Raw genomic sequence first — 20,521 nt, forward strand, 5'->3', positions numbered from 1 at the left:
TCCTCCAGGACCATGCTTCGCGTGTAAGCAAACAGGTCATTGGGCATGACAATGGTCCCAACCATGGCCCCCACCAGGTCCTTATCCATTCTGTGAACAGAAGGGACATTTGAGGGTCGACTGTCCTCTGGCTTCATACTGGGGCGAGAGTGGGGTGGCATTGCTGTATACTGCTTCAGTCTGGTTCAGCTCAACCTGAAAGAGAACATGAAAGGACAAAGACTTCAGCATCCCCAATCTGTTGGGGCTTGCCACTGATGACTGACAGTGCTCGGGCTCAGAGCCTCCATCTCTGACCGTCTCGATGGCTGAACCTAAGACAATCATGGCGGTGGCAGGTAAGTCATTCTCCTTTCTTGTGGAGACAAGGGTGATGTATTCCTTATTGAACATGTGGGTGTTTTATACCCAATCCCCCATCTCTGTTATTGGAGTTAAAAGGGTCCGTACTAAAACCCTAACTACCAAATCTCTCACATGTACATTAGGGTCCTCAACCTTTGTTCATTCTTTCCTAGTTATGCCTGAATGCCCAGTTTCCCTCTTGGGAAGAGATATCCTAGCCAAACTAAGGGCATCCCTATATCTTAATCTAAATGGAGAGGCTAAGGCTAACTCCATTTTCCTTTTGGCTTTAGTGCAAGAAGCTCCCCCTCATCACCTGCACCATTGTAGTGTAAATGTTAACCCCCTTGTTTGGGATACTGAGGACCCAGCAGTAGCCAGGCACCTCCAGCCGGTATGGGTCACCCTCAAGCCTGGGGCTTCGTTCCCTGGTTAGTCTCAGTATCCTCTCAGCACACAAGCTATGCGGGGTCTGCAGCCGGTTATTCACCGCCTGCTCAAAGTCAGACTCCTCTGACCGGCAAACTCTCCTGCCAATGACCCCATTCTAGCTGGTAAGAAATCCAATGAGTATTTTGCCTAGCCCAGGATAAGACTCCTGGGACCTAAGGCTCTCACTAATCTGTTGGCACCAACCCTACATAACACCAGACTTCTTAGCACCCTCAGGAAAATCACTTGCCAATGTTGAGTTTGCCAAAAGGAGACAGCTCAAGGGTGAGTTAGACCTCCACTGTTCCCTACTCACCAGACCAGGGGACAAATTCCAGGACAAGATTGGCAAATTGACTTCACCCACATGCCACTAGTTAATAAGGTCAAGTATCTACTAGAGTTAGTGAATATCTTTTCCAGCTGGGTGGAAGCTTTTCCTGCTATATCAGAAGGAGCAAATGAGGTTGTTCATGTTTTACTAACAGAAATTATTCCTAGGTTTGGACTACCTCAATCCCTACAATCTGATAATGGCCTGGCCTTTGTTTCTAAAATTACTTCACAGGTCAGCACAACTTTGGGCATTACCTGGAAACTGCATGTTCCCTACTGGCCCCAGTCCTTAGGAAAGGTAGAACACATGAATGGGCTTCTTAAAAGCCACTTAACTCAGCTTGCTTTACAGGTCTGGGAATCCTGGCACCACCTGCTGCCTGTGGCTCTCCTCCACATTTGCGCAGCCCCCAGTGAACGCCACTTACTTAGCAAACCAATATCTGAAAAACCTCTCGACTTATGTTTCTAAGTCCTTATCTGTTGCAGGACCAGTCTTCACCGGGGTCTCCATCTCCCAAGGCCAGCAAGTACCCATTCATGTTTCTCGTACTGAACACTCAGGATCTTCTAGCCTGGTAGGTCACCTGCCAGCTCTCCCGTGCAACTTCACCATCAATATAACATGCCAGGAGCAACATGAGAGTCACCCAGCCTCTCATCTAAACCTAGTGTCAAAATTTACACACCCTGTCTGGTTCATTAAGAATGGACATTCTTAATTCTGCTGTAGTCTCCATTCAACATTTTGCCATAAGTTTTGTTTAAGAAGTCATTCTTTGTCGCTAGTTAACAAATAAATTCTCTTATATTTTGTCTGTTACCTTCATGGTGTTTAATCCCACATTGTTGGAGACACATGGTCTTCTTAACTCTCACATCAATTGACCTCATATGTATTCAATGGTTTGACCTCTCCATTTCCTTTTGCTGATTTTGGTCTCATATGATCTAGAAGTTTATCTACTTCACATTGGCTTATAATACCATATAGTTCTTTGTAATTCTCTTATTTAATTTTTTGTTATTATCTAGAGTTACTTTTACTTTATTATACAATCTTTACAATCTACGAAAGTTTCATTCTATAGCTCACTTGCTGACATTTTATTTTTTGTTTGTTAATAATCATAATGAATGCTGAACCTTATAAAATACTTTTTTTTCTGCATCAGATGAATATGATCATGGATTATAAATTTTGATCTGTAATATATTTATCTTACCCTTTCTCTTTTAAATAGGTTTGGCAGAAGTCTAGGTATCTTACCAATCCTTTCAAAGATCCACTTTTCAATTTTGTTCATCTTCTCTACTTTTTTTCTTTATTTAATTGATTACATCTCTTATATTTATTTTTTTCTTGCTTCATATTTATTTAGGTTTACTCTGTTAGTTTGTCAATGTATTAAGTTGAATGGTGTGTAACAAATCACAAACTGGGTGCCTTAAAATAACAGACATTTATTTATACCCTCTTGGTTCTGGAGACCAGAAGTCTGAAATCAAGGTGTCTGCAGGGCCCTGCTTCTTCTCAGGGACTAGAAAAGGGTCCTTTCTGCCTTCTCCAGCTGTGGGGGTTTTTGACAGAAGTCATTGGTGGTCCTCACCTTGTGGACACATACTTCATCTCTGCCTCCACATTCATGTGACTTCTCTCTGGGTTTGCATCCAAAATTTCCTCTTTTTATAAGGACACCAGTTATTGGATTAGAGCCCACCCTCATCTTAACTTTATTACATCTGCAAAGACCCTCTCTCCAAATAAGGTCATATCGACAGATTCCAGGGGAGGCAGGACTTCAATACTTAAATTTATATTTGTGTTGGATATAATTCAACCCGTAGGCAATGGTTAGTTCCTCTTATTTTTTTCCCTTTTAATCCCAACATATGAGTTTAAAAAAACAGATTTCCTTTTATGTATGGCTTACTTGGGTTTCACATATTTTTGACAGGTGGTAATTTCAATATAACTAATTTCTAGGTATTTCTGGTATTTTTTATTTTCTACCATCTTGTTATTTTAACATCTAACAAAGTAGAATTTAAGGTAGGAATGATCATAAGAAAAAGGAGAATATTACATTCTGGTACAGTGAACACTAGGTTGATGCAATGTGATCATCTTTGGCAAATATGCACTTTATGGCACCTCAGAATATACCAGCTGACTGCAGCATACATGGAAATGGGTAAATCGGTATTGTCACAGATTTCAGCACCTGTTGCACAGACATTGAAAAAGCAAGGACAAACTAAGGAGATACTGAAGAACTGAGTGGCACAATGAATAATCTCAAGCCTTTGGAACTACAACCAGCAAGCAGAGAACACATGGAGAACATTTACAAGAATCCATTCAATCCATCCATTCAGTCCTAGAGCAGGACTCATTGAATTATTCAATACAGCCATTATATTCTGCATATGTAGTAGTTATAAATTATTAACCAAATTTAGCTACAGAATCTATGTATTTAAAAAGTAAATGTTATGCAACTATGAAATATAATATTTGGGTTAAAAATAAATCATATGAGGAATTATTGAGAATCTAATTAAAAATATACTACCTACAAAATATATGTGATTGAGCATAACTGTACTTGAGTTCATATAGCTTTAAATACACATATCAGGAATGAATACAAGTTTAAAAACAAATTTTCAAGTGTATTATTCTGAAAAATCTAGAAAATTCTGGAAAATTACTCCCAAAGATAATACTATAACTTCAATTTTTATTTGCTACCACATTTTTATAATACTTTTCTATTTGTTGGTTTAATCTCTTATCTTGATTTTTTTCCCTTTTCAGTCCCAAAGTGAGACAATAATTTTTCATGAAGCAGAAAAATATGTATTAAAATAAGAAAGAATCTTTATTTAGGGTAGCCTTGCAGTGTGTGGGAGTATCATTCTGAGTATGTGACTTAGTTTTCTCTTGGGTAAGACACAGGCTGAAACGAACCATCCTGAAACACATCTCAGCTTTAACACTCTATGACCGCATTTTTACCTTCATTTACATATGGGAAATTTGGAGGAATGCAAATTCAGTTATGACACCAATTCTTTTTTTTTTAATTTTGTAATAAAATTTAATATTACATAACAGCATTTTTTTTCCCTTACCACCAAGCAATTAACCCAATTTTGACCCTTTCTACCTAGAGATTGTAAAGAGTTCAGTCACACAAGACTGTTCCTACTTTGGACACTAATGGCAAGTCAAGTTTGTTCCCCATGTTTCCGTCCAACTAGCTGTAAATCAGAGGCAGGCTGTTTGTTTTTTTTTAATGTTTTTTATTGATTATATTGTTACAACAGTTCCAATTTTCTCCCCCTTGCTCCCCTCCACCCAGCACCCCCCTCCCCCAGCAATCCCCCCAAGTCCATACCCCTGGTTCGTAAAAATTAACTATCCCCCCCTCTCAAATATTAGGACCCTTTGTAATCTTGTAAAGGACAATGGGCGAAGGTCTCAAGCTCTTCTAGCTGCTTCAAGCTGGACATGGTCATCGTCCTACCTACCCTTGGGTCCAGAAAACCCTAATAAGAGTGCGGGTGTGGAGGGGAGGGTGGCCTTCCCACATGGAGAAGGATCGTGCAGACTCCAGGTCAGTTGGCTGTCTCCGGTCAACGGCGTGCTTGGTTTAACAGGCTGGTGTCCTTGTTGTGTTCTGGGGGCAACAGATTTGGCAAAAAGGGTTAAAAGACATCATTCAATCCATAATTACTAGATGACAAAAGGCAGGGATTAATTTTTCAATGTTCCATATTAGGAAAAAAAAAAAGGGGCTTCTTTGTAAGAAGGTGTGCTAGGCACATCTCACCTGTCCAAAACCCTTTTGCCTATTATACTTAGTTTGGGCTGAGGTAAATAGTTTAGGTTTTCCCCCTCTCAGACCTCTGGGCCTTTTCTGTCCAAGCCATTAGGATAGAAAAGAGAAACCCGTTTTAAAGTGAAGCCCACAGACCACCCCATTCTTCCCCAACCCAGCCATTTAGTTCAGTCAAACCGTTGAGTCTCAGGAGGCAGCGCTGCAGAGAGGATTAAGTGAGGCTTCTGCGTACAGACAATCACTCAGGTAATGCGATCATAGGCTTATGTCCTTTGGAAACAGAAAACATGTGTTAATTTATGTAACATAACCCACAAACAAGTCTCTAAATCTGTAAGACTGTTTTATTGGGAAGACATCCAGTTGCAAGGCACTTGAAATTCTATTTGCCTGCAACTTGAATATCTTTGATGATATCACAGACATGGTTTAATTTTCAAGTGAAACCATATTTTAAATGAGAAGAAACTTTTAAGACGGTTAGTTGCCCTATTTTATAGTCTACTACTGATCATTGTGATTTTCCTTGAATAATGATTTTTCTCCCTAAGGTTACCCTCCTTGTCTTTAAAGGGACTACATTAAGTCCATTTTTAATTTATCCTGTTCGTTTGCATAAACATAACAAGAGCAGCAAATGATCACTTATGATCTTTAGTTCTGCTTTGCTGGAACTTACCCAAGGAATATTTGGGGTGACCCTCAGTCTGTTCTTCAGGGCACAGAAGCTGAACCACATATCTGGCATTCATCCTTGCCTGTACACACCTGTTTTTTCCAAGTCTTTCTGGTTTTTCATTGCGCCTTAAGGTCCCTTCTAGCCATCTTTCAGGAAAACAACCTTCGTTCCTTCCCTGGAAAGATTGCTGTGGACCGCACAACCAACCATGGTACCAGGCCTTTTATCTCACGGGCTTTTATTACCTTTGAAAGGCAGGCTGTTTTTATCCTAATGCAAGTAAACCCCCTTTTCCCCCCTCCTCCTCCTCCTCCATTTTTCTATGCTGGATATTCCAGAGTTACAATCTAACACAATTAGCTAAATTAACTGAGGGTGATAATTAACTAAGGGTGATCTGGTTATAGGTCTGTCTCCAGCTCTCCTTTGAAATTTCCCTAACTTGTTTGCTGGGCTGTCTAGCTACATTTTCCCATTTCCCTGTGTTTGGTGATGAATATCTTCCCCCTTTGATCGCAGAGGTATTTGTGCTGAGCTGCAGAATGTCCCTTCCTGACTTGTAAGTGTGCTGCTAATATTGTTGACTCTAACTGGGAAACCCCCTAATTTAAGATTACATTTGTCCTTTGCTGCTAATTATTTCCTACTGGTTTGAGAGTCACCAGTTTCTTTGGTCCTTACAAAGGGAGAGTGAGAAAGGCCAGGTGATCCCTTTGAGTCTGTCTTGGGTGGTGTGATATTGGGATTTATTATAAGAAATATAGATTTGGTCTTTGTCCACTGTTCCTGGCACAGAGCACCTAAAACCCTTGGGATTTCCTGTGATGAGAATATTCATAACAAGCCCCTGTCAAACACCTCAGAGTTTGTTAATGAGGTAGTTTTGGACCCTAAGAAGGAGGGCTGGTTGCCAGGGAACCAACCATGTGATTAGAGGGTTGGAACTTTCAGTCCTACCTCCTTATCTTAGATGAGGGGAAAGGAGCTGGAGATTGAATCAATCACCAATGGTCAATGGTTTAATCAATCATGCCTGTATAATGAAGCCTCCATGAACTCCCCAAAGGACAGGGTGTGGAGAGCTTCTGGGTTGATGAAAGCAGGGATGTTCTGGGAGAGTGGTACACCCACAGGAAAGGGCATGTAAACTTCCCACCCCTTCCAACATACCCGGCGCTGTGCATCTCTTCCAACTGGCTTTTCCTGAGTAATATCCTTTCTGATAGGCTGGTGCTCTGGTAAGTAAACTTGCTTACTGAATTTTGCCCCCACCCCGGCCGTGCTTCCACACGGCGCCTGGGCTCTAGTCTCTGCCCTCTGCCACCTGCCACCACCCTGGCTACGCCGGACCCTCTGCCGTGCTGCCCTGCCCCGCTCCGCCCCTGCCCTGCCTGAGGAATGGGGCGGAGCGCAGACCGCGCCCTGTGGCCAATTTTCCCGGTGGCCACCGCCTCGCCTCGAGAGACCTAGGGCTGGCTGTGGCCGCTGCTGAGCTGCAGGAAGGGAGCGGCCGCCGCGCAGGACGCCGGACCCGACTGTGCGGCTGGTGGCCCTTCGCGGGCGCGGAGGGCAGCGGTGGCGGGCCCCGCGGCCTTCTTTCAGTCTGGTGAAGCCTGGCGGAGCCCGGACCTGGCGGGAATGCTGCACCCGCGGCCGGGCCCCCAGACCCCACCGCTGCCACCGTCCATCCTCCTAGGTACCAGCAATGGCCTTTGTATCTCCCAATGTACTCGTGACTGACTTAGACACGGAAAACTAAAAACCCACCCGCTCCAAAACTCTCCAAAGTTCATACCATTCTGTTCAAAAGGTAGAATTGTTTGCTGTTGTCATGCTGTTAACTGATGTGTCTTTTATCTTATTAAACATTATTACAGATTCTCAATATGCAGCTTATACTATTCAAACCCTAGAAACAGTAACCATACCATCTAATAAATCTGAGCTTAACCTACTTTTCTTACAGTTACAATCTCTTCTGCGGATTTGCTGTCATGCTGTCTTTATAACTCATATTCAGTCCCATACAGGATTGCCGGGACCACTAGCCAAAGGAAATAGTCACATTGATACTTTAATTGGCTCTGTTCAACAAGCAAAAAATGAACATCAGCTTCATCATGATAATGCACGATCATTAAGGTATCGACACAAAATTACTTGGCAACAAGTGTGTCAAATTGTTCAAAATTGTCCTACATGCCAGCTTGTCAACCAGCAATCTTTGCCCAAGGGTGTTAACCCTAAAGGCTCATTACCTAATCAAATTTGGCAAATGGACGTTACTATTGTACCTGATTTTGGAAAACTTAAGCATGTTCATCATTCCATTGACACCTGTTCTAAATTTTCATGGGCTACAGCAATGTCCTCTGAATGTGCAGGATGTGTTATCATACACCTCCTAGAGGCTTTTGCTGTCCTAGGAAAGCCAGAGGTTATTAAAACAGATAATGCTTCAGCATATCTTTCTGAAAAGTGTCAAGAGTTTTTTAGGGGACTCCTACAAGCCCACGAGTCCCCATTTCCCATTCCCGTTCCCGTTCCCCGTTCCCCGTTCCCCATTCCCCTTTCCCCTTGCTTCTATGGGCCCTTGAGCTGGTTCGGGAGCTGCCTGTCCCCCCCCCCCTTTCCCCTTTTCCCTCAATAAACCCATTGCCTAATCCTAAACATAAATAAATAAATAAATAAATAAATAAATAAATAAATAAAAAGTGTCAAGAGTTTTTTACTCAGCACAATATCAAGCATATTACTAGCATTCCATATAATAGTACAGGACAAGCCCTCATTGAACATCATAATAGAACTTTAAAAGACTTGCTTTTAAAACAAAAGGGGGGATATATTATGGACTCCCCAAAGAAAAGGTTAATGTACGCAATTTTTACTTTAAATTTTTTACGAATTGGTGATGATTCTCTTGTCCCAGCACAAAGGCATTGGATAATGAAAACTGTTTACCAATAAATCAGCCTGTTTATTACTATGATGCTTTAACCTCCACTTGGCTCCCAGCAACAGTTATTCGTTGGGGTTGAGGCTATGCTTATATTTCCACAGGTTCACAGAATATTTGGATTCCTGATAAACGCATTAAGTTGCGTCATGTCATCCCAGAAGAGGAAACGCAAGGACAACGACGAAGAGGAATGGAACAATCTTCCAGAAAAGATGCAGAAAATGACCATGAAGCGAAAATGAAAGGGAGTTCGACGGAAGAACACTAACAACTCTCCAGGAACAGGTTTGCCTAGTTGGAATCAGATCAGAGAATTGACTAATAAAGCAAGACAATGAATCAGGTCTCAATATCAACCTCTTACATCCAATACTTTGTTTCTTGCCCTTTTAGCAATAATGTTTTCTCAAAGCCCTCGTGTTAATGCTGAGAATCATACTTATTGGGCCTATATTGCTAACCCACCTTTGATGAGAGGAGTTTCCTGGTGGGACCCTGTTGTTTCTGTTTATACCAATGAAACCCATTGGTTTCCTGGACCTTTTGACATTTGTGGTCCACTTAAACCCGATGAGGAAGGAACAGTAGTTCCATATTATGTTACCAGAGTATCTGGTCCGCCCATTTGCTTCGGTTCTGAGCGTCACTGTCTTAGTTACAGACCTAGAGTTGGTTAATAATGCAAGGAAATACCTCAAGTCTCTATAATAAACAATTAATATTGTTGTATGCAACCACTCCATATGAGTTCTTTCCAAGCCGCTGCGAACAATGTTCACCACAGGATGAGCCAGTCTGTGAGATACCAATGTTTCTCTCAAATACTCATTGGGTCCATTGGACTCGATGTAGGGGAGAACAAGTACGAGTTCTCGTTAATACTCCCTATGGGAGCATCATTAACTGGAGTCCTTATTAGCTCCGCTCGTACGGCAGATCCTCATCAAAGAATACAATGGTTCAGTCAGAGTACATGGAAAACTGGCATTGCTAAAGACACCATCGTTTGGCAAGAAGTTGGGTTTTCACCCCCATTGCCTTATATAAAAGGCTGTAACGCCCAACCTCATATTTGGAAACTAACAGCAGCATTTGAATCTTTAAACGTTTGGACAGGATGATTATATCAGGCTAATGGCATTCATAATTTTACACTTGCTTGCAATGTAACCAAAAACCTGCAAGCTTGTGTTAAACTTCCTTATCTTTTACTCTGAGGAAAAATTACTTGGGCTCCCAATACAGGAGAAATTTCTTGCTTTAATTGCACTTTACATACTTGTGTTAACCACTCTATGATTTTGTCTGAAAGTGAAAGCTTATATATCCTAAGATCACTAACAGGAGTTTGGATGCCTGTACTGCTTGATCGTGCCTGGCAAGACAGCCCAGCATCTGGACTTCTGCGCAAAGTTGCCGAGCGACTGCTTCGCAGAGGCAAGCGTTTTCTTGGTCTTCTCGTTGCTGTCATCATGGGACTGATTGCTGTAACTGCCACTGCTGCTATTATGGTCATCATGGGACTAATTGCTGTAACTGCCACTGCTGCTACGGCCGGACTTGCTCTTCATCACCCTGTGCAGACCGCAGATTTTGTCCGGACCTGGCATCAGAACTCTGAGCGGTTATGGACTGCACAATGTCAAATTGACTCTGAAATGCAATCTGAATTAGCTGATTTAAACCAAGCAATTGTGCTAGTTGGATATCAGCTACTAAATGTTAAATGACAATTGTTATTGAAATGTGACTGAAATCAGTCTACTTATTGTATAACTCCAGTTCCCTATAACGAAACTGAATTTCCATGGGAAAAAGTAGGAAAGCATTTGCTTAATCATGATAATTTGACTCGGCATATTGTAACGTTACAAACTAAGATACATACTACCTTTGGAAAGCATCTTGCACAAATGTTTGCTAAAGGTATGCTTGAAAATGTTATGAATAGCTTAGAAACAATAAATCCTACTCAATACATCCAGGGATTCATTGGATCTCATGCAGGGACAATCTCTCTTGTAATTACACTTACTCTTGTATTTGCCATCGTGTTCTTTAGATATAAGAAAAAGCAAAAGGCTAAAACAGCAGTTCTTTCTGTACTGTTAAACAAGATGATCTTAAAACAAAAAGGGGATATGTTGGTGGAAATCAAGTCTCTGGGTAGGGGCACTTCACGCCCCCCTGTTCCAGTGTCCCGTGACTCAATTAAGTGAGCTGGACTTGCTAACGCTGGCAGCTGCATGCTAGCTGCAAGCTGTTTCAGGTCACTGAGCTATGGTATCCTGAGGACAAAGAGACTTCGCTGAGTACTTCATTACTCCCTTGTCCTATCATCTTGTTTGGAACTTAGCCTTAAGGACTTACAGTTCTGTTTTGTACCTAAGCAGTTAATGTTTGAACCCCGGTATCCTGTTTTCTCCTTAAGCTATAGGATGTGTATCCTGTAATTGCCACCCTCAGATTTCAATAAAAGGAAGGTGCTTGCTCTGCTCAGTGCTGACTTGTCTGAGCGTGCAGCAGTCCTCTGTCCATCCCATTCTGTCTGCTGGAATTACTTCCGGGCCCTCGACCACAAAGTACTACAACACCCATGCTAATATAGTGTTTCTTGTGATGTTGGAACACCTGGCAATATTATCACATCAGGCTCAGAGCTGCTGAATTAGCAGGTGAGACATGTCTCCCTCTGCTACTCATTGGATGAGTACAACCAGGGACCTGACCCACGACCTAGGCATGTGCCCTGACTGGGAATTGAACCAGCAACCTTTTGGTTCACAGGCCCGCACTCAATCCAGAGCCACACCAGCCAGTCCTGGCTGTTTGTCTTAGATTATTTTGCTTGATGTTTTTCCCCACTCACAGAAATATCATGGACTTTGCTCAATTGTGTTCTTTTTTAAAAAAGCTTTTCTCTCCACTATGCTCCTAGTTTACACAAGTCAGGTAGCTGGCCTTGAGCTTTCCTCCTGACAGTTCCTCCACAGAACCTCGGTTTACCAGTCACATTGCCGACTCCCACTTCGTGCATTTTTAAGTCTATACCAGATTTAAAAGAAACCCATAATACTGAAAAGCAATACCTCGGATTTTGCACTTGTTTGGGATAATACATTCATTTTTTAAAAATTTAAAAATCACGTAGAGGTAAAGGTTTTTTTTTTTTTTTTTAATTGCGTGCTTGGTTGTGTTCAGAGTAAAAAGATTGCCTCTCCCCAAAACTTTTAGTTTTTCCTAAAGAAATCAACGGATTTCTCCTCGCTGGGGGCAGCGGGTACACTCCAGTGGCCCTGCGTCAGAGGGCTTGCAAAACCTTGGTTCCTGGGAGGAACAAGGAGGCCTTTAAAGGAGTCTCCCTTCACTCCCACGGGTGCTGGCAGTCCAGGTCCTATCAGCTTACAAGACTTTTAAATGCTCTTAAAATAACAAATTAGTTTCTCTCTTGCCCACAAATTACTTATGGTGGAAGTGACAATTCTTTTAATATTTCTGGGTGCGGTGATGTGGGAGCCCCACGGGCCACAGAGTGAAGCGGCCCGAGGACAGGATCTGTGGGTGGAGTACACCGCTGCCAGGACCGTGCGTGCAGCGCCCGCGGTCTCCGCCCAGCGCATCCCGGTCGCCATCCTGTTCCGCATCCTGTGAGGCGTCTAGGTTTTCCTTCCCAGTCCCCCTCCTGGTCTGCGCTCGCCAACCTCTCCGCTCGCGCCCTCCCGGAGGGTGCCCGCCGCCGCCGCCCTGGCGCTTCCCGCGGGCCCCGCTGAGGCCGTCTGCGCCTTGTGCCAGCGTGCGCCCCGCGAGCCGGTGCGCGCCGACTGCGGCCACAGATTCTGCCGGGCGTGCGTGGTGCGCTTCTGGGCCGAGGAGGATGGGCCCTTCCCGTGCCCCGAGTGCGCCGATGACTGCTGGCAGCGCGCCGTGGAGCCCGGCCGCCCGCCGCTCAGCCGCCGCCTGCTGGCCCTGGAGGAGGCGGCCGCAGCACCCGCACGCGACGGCCCGGCTTCGGAGGCGGCGCTGCAGCTGCTTTGTCGCGCCGACGGGGGTCCGCTGTGCGCCGCCTGCCGGATGGCCGCAGGGCCTGAGCCGCCCGACTGGGAGCCCCGCTGGAGGAAGGCAATGCGCGGCAAGGTGCGCGCGGGCGGTGCCCAGTGCGCTGCCGTCCCCGTCCCCGGACGGCGCCCTTTCCACCCTCCTCTCCTCCAGACGATGCCCTGCTCCCAAATACCCCACTCCCGGGTGGTGCTCTGCCGTCCCGTCCCCCATCTTTTCAAGCCCATCCTTTACCTTTTGGACTGCCCTTCCTTACCCCCCACCCCACGCCCCGCTGCAGACGGTGTCCAGCTGGTCGTTCCGCTTTCTCGCCCAGTTCCCGTGCCCTGCTGCTCCTCCTTCGGGCATGATGTCACCCTGTGGCAGCTTTCTCTCCAGGGATGAACCCTCCCCTGAGGCTGTCAAGCAGATAAGGCCCCTATGTATTCCAGTGCCCTACCTTCTCACCCTCTCTCAGCCCTCTTCGGGTTTCCACATTCTCTGTTCGGTATCTTATCTGCATTGTATGTGGCTATCTGACCCTGGGTGGGAACCGCCAACTGGTGACCCAGGAACCCGTCCTTATGGGTTGTGGGCACTCAGCATAATTTGTCAGAGCATGAACTAGCTGGGCTCTCCTGCTGGGGGCTCTTCCTGCCTGGTGTGTGTGTCGGGGGGAGCGGGTTCTTCCACCTACCTGGTCAGCCACAGCCAGCGCCAGTGTCTAGCAGGCCCTGGGTATGGCTATGTTCATGAGGGATTCCCAGAGTGTCCGTGCCAAGGCCATTCTTCCTGAAAAGGATATGGTGACTGCTTCTGGCAGATACCACCCTCCATCCCTGTGCTTGTGACTGTAATGCTGGGTAGGCGAGGGGACCCATATGTCTAGTTATCTGGTTAGATTCTTGGCATGGGTTTTCTATGTGGCTTCAAGGAGCAAGCTTAGTGGGGTCACTAAGAACCCTCTGGTACCTGCAGCCTGTTTGCATGAGTCTGGCAGGGCAGGGCCATGAGGTGGGACCTTCTGGACAGGCAGACCTTTAGCAAACTCGGGAGGTGCAGTGTCCTCTGGACTGGGCTAAGGGACGGGTGTCCTAGACCTTCAGGTGTGGCCGCCCACCTGGTGACCAGCATCTCTCCCCAGGAGAACAAGGGGTCTGTGGAGGTCATGAGGAAAGATCTGAATGATGCTCGGGACTTGCACGGCCAGGCTGAGTCTGCTGCGGCTGTGTGGAAGGCAAGTGGGAGTCGCCCTGGGGTTCATGTAAATGAGGGGACACGGGTATGTACTCTGACCCTATCTGGCATGGCCTTAGGATGCAGCTGACCCATGTGTAGCAAACTTCTCCTTGAAGTGGTCAGCGTGGGGCTTGGGTCCTGGGTGTAGCCTGAGGACACAGGTGTCCTTTCCTGCCGCCTGCCCTGCAGGGACATGTAATGGACCGCAGGAAGAAGGCCCTGACTGACTACAAGAAGCTTCGGGCTTTCTTTGTGGAGGAGGAGAAGCGCTTCCTGCAGGAGGCAGAAAAAGAGGAGGTGTCCCCTGAGGATGAGGATGCTGACCCTGCAGAGAGATTCAGGTCCCTCCTGCAGGCCCTGTCGGAGCTGGAGAGGAGGCACTGCAACTTGGGCCTCAGCATGCTGCTTCAGGTGGGCCCCTGCCCCATTCTGAAGGCTGTGAGCTACCAAGAGGGCTCCAGGCCTTCATTTGGGTCTAAATTTCAGAAATGAGGGATCCAGGAGATTCCCCAGCCTCCATGTCACTGGCGATGTTTCGTTAGGCAGGGTTGCACCCCAATACTGAAGCACGGGGCCCCTGTGCTATCCTAGTGCTCTCCAGGCAGGAAGTGGCTGAAGGGTCCAGGAAGGTGGTGGCCATCTGACCCTCATTCTGCGTGTCCTCTCGCCCTGTGTCCGAGGCCTTGCCTAACCCTTGAGGCTCTGGGTTCTTTGCATTCCCTCTGGTCCTGAGCCAGCAGCCCCCATCCTTCTCTTTTCTGGGCTAGCAGGTGTCATTGCACTCCCAGAATGCTGGTTAATCAGCTCCTGGTGGGTGGTGATTTTGGGTGATGATGGGAGGGGTGTGGGGCTCAGCTTCAGCTTTGGAAAGGTGTCTGGGGCTGGTGGAACTGGGGCATGGTCGTTTGGGTTTCAGCACAGCTGCTTCCTCTACCTCCCTCTCTCCCTGTCTCTCCCTGCAGTGATGCCAGACAAAGGAAGCTGGCTCAGCCCTGGCCCAGCCCCCCAGCAGATCCTCCATCGCCTCCTTCAGGATCCCAGAGGGTCTTCACCTAGGTGTAGACTGGGCTTCTTATCGTAGGTGCCACCTTGGGTGTTGTTCCTCAGCAGTGTCTGTTTTCTTTCCTTGGGTGTTGTGTTTTGGGGCTGTAAAAGCCGACCTTGCTGTGGAGACCTGAACCCGTTGGGGGTGGGGGTGGGGCATTGGTAACCTGAGTGTGTCCTGTGCTCTCTTCATAAAGCTATTGTTGCTGCTGCCAAGGGTTCTGTGGCTGCTGTTGTCATAGCTACCAAGCAGCTAGGTTGTCCAGACCTGGAACCCACCGCTGTTAAATGCTGCCCTTGATGAGCCTGTTCCAGCTAAGCTCGAAGACCCCTGCCTGAGCACTGGGCATAGGAGTTAAGATTAAATTTGGGGTGATCATCCAAGGAAAGGGAGGCTCAGGGCACCCAGATGAGGATGGTGGGCAGGTAGGTAAACTTGTCTTTCACTCTTCCTTAAGGCCCGGACAACGTGTGTTCCCTACAAATTACCCACAGCTTGATTTCTGTGTGCAGGAATGGCCCCTGGGTTCTTGCAGGCCTGGAAAGTCAGCCCCCCATGCACCTCATCTTGCAGCGCTGTCCCCTGTGTCTTCCAGTGTGTCTGCTGACCGTGCTCACTTTTCCATCATTGTCCCTCAGGAGCAGGATGGACGTACTGTCAGTCTCACTGTGCCACTGGCTTCCCTTGCTGAATGGTTCCTCCCATAGACAAATTTTGCAAAATCTGTGACTTAGTGGCAGTGTCATTGTATAGATGAGTTCAAAGAACAAAAATGCCACACTGAGTGGACAAGGGATCCCAGTCCATTGGCATAGACATGTGTAGGATGGCTAGGGCTGTGAGTCCTGAACTAGTGGCTTTATGATCAATGGCTCATTTTTGGGCAAAGCTTTTCAGACTTCAGTGCCACCGGCTCAAGTTTTTGTTTTTGGGGCTGGTACTCCTGGAGCCCAGATCAGGGTTTGCTCATATCTCTCCTCCCTCTGTCTCTAGTGGCCTCTGCTAAGTGGTATTAGGGAGCTGGCCATGGCCCCTGCAGACTGAGCCCCCAGATGCTCACTAGGAGGCCTGCCTTTTCTTCCCCTCTCAGTTGGAGGCTCAGGTGCAGCCCAGAAGGGTGGTGCCTAGTGGTGCAGGGGGCTGGGGAAAGACATGAGGCCCACTGGCATGGACTCTTTTAAAAAAAAAATTTTTTTTTTATATTCGCCTGAGGGTATTCTTTCATTACTTTTAGAGAGGAAGGGAGAGAGGGAGAAATGCTGATGAGAGAGAGAAACAGGTCCATTGCCTTCTTGTATGCACCTCAACCACAGATTGAGCCTACAACCATTTGGTCTATGGGCTTATGAACCAACCAGCTGAGCCACACCTGCCAGGGCTTGCTTTCTTCCTGACAGTGGACCCTTTCCTGCTCTCATGTACTATCTATGTAAGGATGACAAAGACGGGGAAGCTGTCTGGCTGTATATCAGAAAGAGAGACAGGGCCATCATCTCATTAAGCTAAATGACTATGGCCAAATAACTAATAAATAATCCTGACCACTAAAGTCAGGGGTCTGTACTAGGGGTGCCTTCTGGCCTCTTCCAGACTGGGTGATCCAGGAGGCAGCTACCTGGCTTGTGTCCATTAGAGAGCCCTGGCTTGGGCTCCAGCAAAGCCTTTGCACTTCACAGCTCCTCTGAGTGTGGGCAATGAGAGCTCTGTGATAGCCTTTTTGTTTATGGGTTCATTTATTAAGTGCTAAGATGCAGTTCCTTGTACTTGTCATCCTCAGAGCTTGGTGGGAATGTTGCCTGTAGTTGGGAACTGTGGCCTACTTTTTAATTTCACATCCGTAGTCCAAGGGGAGCAGAGACAAATGCTGAGGGTCATTTCACATGCAGTGGGGGTCTTAAAGCATCGGGGTGATGCTGACATCCTTTGGGACCTGCATGTGGAGACACGAGTGAGCTGCTTCAGGCAGAAATCAGAAACCCCAGTGATGGCAAGTGTGAGTCAGGATCCTGTGTTGGGTATGAACTGGTGCTGCCATTTGGGAGAGCACCCTGAGCGTCAAACTGAATAAGTGTGGGTGGCAGGCCAATGGGAGGTTAAGGGGAAGCAGTACCCAAGACCAACCTTGCTTCACACACTACATATAAGCTCCAGGGTTTCCCAGAACCTCCTTGGGGCTTGAGAACTCACTATTAACACTCCCAGACCTCTGCCCATGCTGATGGTTTGTCATAGGGCGAAAGGACAGGTTAATGGGCTGCCAACTGGTTCTAGAGGCAAGGGTACTACCTGCAGGGTAGGTTGGGCAGGCTGTTGTGCAGACCTGTGGATTGATGCCCACCCTTTGGTCATTGGTGCTTGGTTGTCTACCTCACCTCTGCTCTGCCCTGGGGAAGAGGAGTCACAGAACACAAGATATACCCACAGCAGTCTTATGGGAATACTGTCATTGCTTTATTGCCACTGGTGGAAATGTTGGCGTTGGGAATGGTTTCCACAGGTGAGGTGATTGGCTTTATAAAAAATGTCTTTTTGAGGGTACCATGGTTAGAGCCTACTCAGAGGAGCTCAACGCAGCTGGAGTGAAAGAACAGGCCAGGGTGTGGACAAGCAGGTGAGAAGAGCCAGGAGTCCAGGGAGAGAGAGAAGGGTCAAACCAGTTCAATCAGGGAAGTCACATGCCTGCCCCTGGTCTTATACTGCTGTCAAGTTGTCATCTGATTTAAAGCATAATTTTCCTGGATCCAGGGATCCTACTGCCCGCTGTTCCAGTCACAGCCCTCTCCAGGCCCAAATGGAATGCACATGGTGTAGGTGGTTGCTAGGAAAGCAGGCAGAGGGGTGCAGGTTGTTCCTCCCCAGGGAAGGTGGAAAGTAATGGAGGATGGAGGCCATGGAGAGTATCCAACCCTGGGAGCAGGACACGGCCACTTGGTGGGCTGAGGTCACTGTGCTGAGAGAAAAGCAAGAAAGTGAAAGGAAAACAGCACTATGTAAATTTGCATGCACACAGGACAATTCATGGTTGTAAGAACACCTAAAACTGACAAATGGAACCTGTTAGGGTAGTTGCCTATGGGATAGGAAAGGGGTTTAAATTGATGTAACAAACGCAGGTTCAGCTGCCTGCAGCAAAAAAAGCCAGGCTCATGAGACAGGTGCTGGTGCAAAAGAGGTTTATTCAGGTGCAGCAACCTGGGAGAAAGGTTGTGTCAAAGGCCACCTCGTCTTCCTGCTCAAGCCCACAAATCTTGGATAAGGAGGGAAGGGCTTTCTCCCCGCTATCCAATTATCTCTAGCTTTTGGCTCCCCTGGACACTACCCATTCATCTTTCTAGTCTTCAGCTTGCTCAATGTAAGAACCTCAACCTGTGCCATCTTGGCCAATGAAGGAGACTCCCTGACTGTCTGCAGTAACATTGAGGGTGAACTTTAAGACTCCTCAGTAGGCAGAGCTGCCCTCCTCTCTACCACACTGTCCTGTCCTTTTCTGGCCTTGTGGAAGCTCCATTGACATCTTTCTGGAGGTCCTTTGCCCTGGGCATTCCCTGTGCCCAGTCAGCTGTTCTCACTGGTGGTCCAAAGACTAGCCTCGTGCCACCAGTTTCTCAGGGAAGGGAGGATGCGACTCGGACAGGGAGGGTTCCCCAGTGTCCTCCATGGTGGAGGGAAATGGTGAAGCAGCTTCTTGGGGGGCTGAGTACTACCAGCCCCCAGTCAGGTGGCTCAAAGCTGGGGTGCCTTATTCCCTAGCAGAAATCTTACTCATTTAAAGACATTATTTAAATGATACACAGACCTCATGTTCCTTTTTCTTTATGAGGTAATCTTTTGGCCCCTGAGGTTTATTAGAACTCTGTTCTTGAAGAGGGATGTGGTAGTGAGCCACTTCTACTTGCCAAGCCTTGCACGTATTTATAAAACCACTTAATAATGAAGATGTCTCAGAACACTGTCATCAATATAACACATAGTCAGGTAAGACCCAGTCAGGATTAAACTTTCACAGGACAGTATAAAGCTCTAGTTTTGTTTCTCACAGGGCAGTTTTGTACAAATAAAGAGTGGGCAGATTTAAGTAAAATCAACATAAAATGAAACATGTTGGTCTTAAATATAAAGACTCCTCCTCCTATTTGTCAGAATGAGACTGTCCACTAGTGAAAGTTTTCCGTCCCACCCCTTGGATCAGCCACTGAATTCATTGTGACCCATCTTTTGCTCTGCATGTGCCACCTCTCCTGGTTGCCTTTGTGTGCAGATGCCTCCTCTCTTCACTTTTAAGAACTTGATCCTCATGACTGGGCTCCAGAGCACTTGGGGGTGTCGCTCCTTTGCCTCCTGAGACCCAAGAGTCCTGGAGACTGCCTGCCTGGTGCCCAATAGTAAGGTTAACACTTGTGGGGCAAGGCCAGCTGGTCTTGTTTTTTTTTTTTGCCAAGGCTCCTGGATGCCCCTTCCCAGCTGCAGCCCTATGGGGGCGCTGCTTGCACACTGAGCTCCCCGCTTCAGAGGAAACCAGGGTGTGAATGGGGGCCTGAGGAGTGTGGTTGAATAGAAAGGCCTATTTCTCAGCCTTCGGTTGGCAGAGGCAATTATGTAGCCCTCTGGCCTCTGGGAACAGGTAATCTCGAAGGACCTCATGCCCTGAGTGCAAGGATAGTGCTATGCTGTGTGTTCTGGCACAGGAACCTATGCAAATGAAATGATTGTCTAAGTCTTGTCTGATTGGAGAAGCTGCAGGGCTTGTTGCTGCAGAACAGCTAATGGGGCTCCCAGGATGCAGTGCATCTTCATTCCATTGGCGGAACAGCACGCAAGGTCGCTCTGAGAATATAAAGGTCGGTTCTCTCCCATTCCGGGTCTGAGTCAGGTCACTGCAAGCCTGCTGTCCTGAGGTGTGCCCCCTGTGTCTGGCCATCTGCAACTGGAGGTGACAAATAAAGGGTGTCCTGCCCAACATCCAGGTCGTGCTGGTGTAACACCAAAGATTCTTCAGTCAACCACATGGCCAGGAGTGAGCTACCACTTTGGGGTGCTGCTTGCTCCTGTCTTTAGACGTTTGCTTATGTTTCCCACCATCTAAGTCCTGCTTATCATGACAGTCAAACCAGTTCCCCACACAGAACTTATTTGTCAATTAATTTTCTTGTTTATTATTTCTGTGTGTTTTGTCTGACTCCCATTAGAAAGTGAGACCTGTGAGATCAGGGACGACAGAATCTGGTGTGCAGTCAGGGCTGATGAATACATGTAGGATGGATGGATGCATACTTTTTATCACTCACTGTGCTCCCTGGGGGGCTGTCTTTATTATTCAGTCCTGTATTCCCAGCACTAACCTGGTGCTGTGATCTGAATGTGCCCCCTGTCCCCCAAATTCACATGGTGAGTCCTAATCCCCATTGGGATGGTGTTAGTAGGTGGTGACTAGGTCATACGGGTGGAGCCCCATGAATGTGATTAGTGCCCCTATGAAAGAAACCCCAGAGAGCACCTTCACCCCTTCTGCCATGTGAGGACACGGGATAAGACACCGTTCATGAACCAAGAAGTGGACTCACCTGACATCAAGTCTGCCAGCCCCTTGATCCAGGACTTCC

At 46.9% G+C, this 20,521-nt stretch overlaps 1 protein-coding gene across 1 annotated transcript; it reads left to right on the top strand.

The window, feature by feature from the left end:
* The first annotated feature begins 12,109 nt into the window (after nucleotides 1–12,109).
* On the top strand, nucleotides 12,110–15,136 carry RNF187 (ring finger protein 187). Its single transcript, XM_090290226.1, has 5 exons — nucleotides 12,110–12,159; nucleotides 12,277–12,736; nucleotides 13,782–13,874; nucleotides 14,066–14,287; nucleotides 14,839–15,136. Exons 1-5 carry the CDS (start codon nucleotides 12,110–12,112, stop codon nucleotides 14,839–14,841), a joined length of 828 nt encoding a protein of 275 aa, XP_090146352.1. The 3' UTR covers nucleotides 14,842–15,136.
* The last annotated feature ends 5,385 nt before the right edge of the window (nucleotides 15,137–20,521 follow it).

The sequence above is a fragment of the Furipterus horrens genome, unplaced genomic scaffold (assembly GCF_987537825.1).
Source record: "Furipterus horrens unplaced genomic scaffold, mFurHor1.1.pri manual_scaffold_10, whole genome shotgun sequence".
NCBI lineage: Eukaryota > Metazoa > Chordata > Mammalia > Chiroptera > Furipteridae > Furipterus > Furipterus horrens.

Bases quoted from the DNA above. Each gene is read 5' to 3' on its own strand.
- RNF187 (XM_090290226.1), top strand. From the start codon at position 12,110: ATGTGGGAGCCCCACGGGCCACAGAGTGAAGCGGCCCGAGGACAGGAT. The intron at 12,160-12,276 runs GTGGGTGGAGTA...TTTCCTTCCCAG, and splicing joins GCGGCCCGAGGACAGGATCT to TCCCCCTCCTGGTCTGCGCT. The intron at 12,737-13,781 runs GTGCGCGCGGGC...ATCTCTCCCCAG, and splicing joins GGAAGGCAATGCGCGGCAAG to GAGAACAAGGGGTCTGTGGA.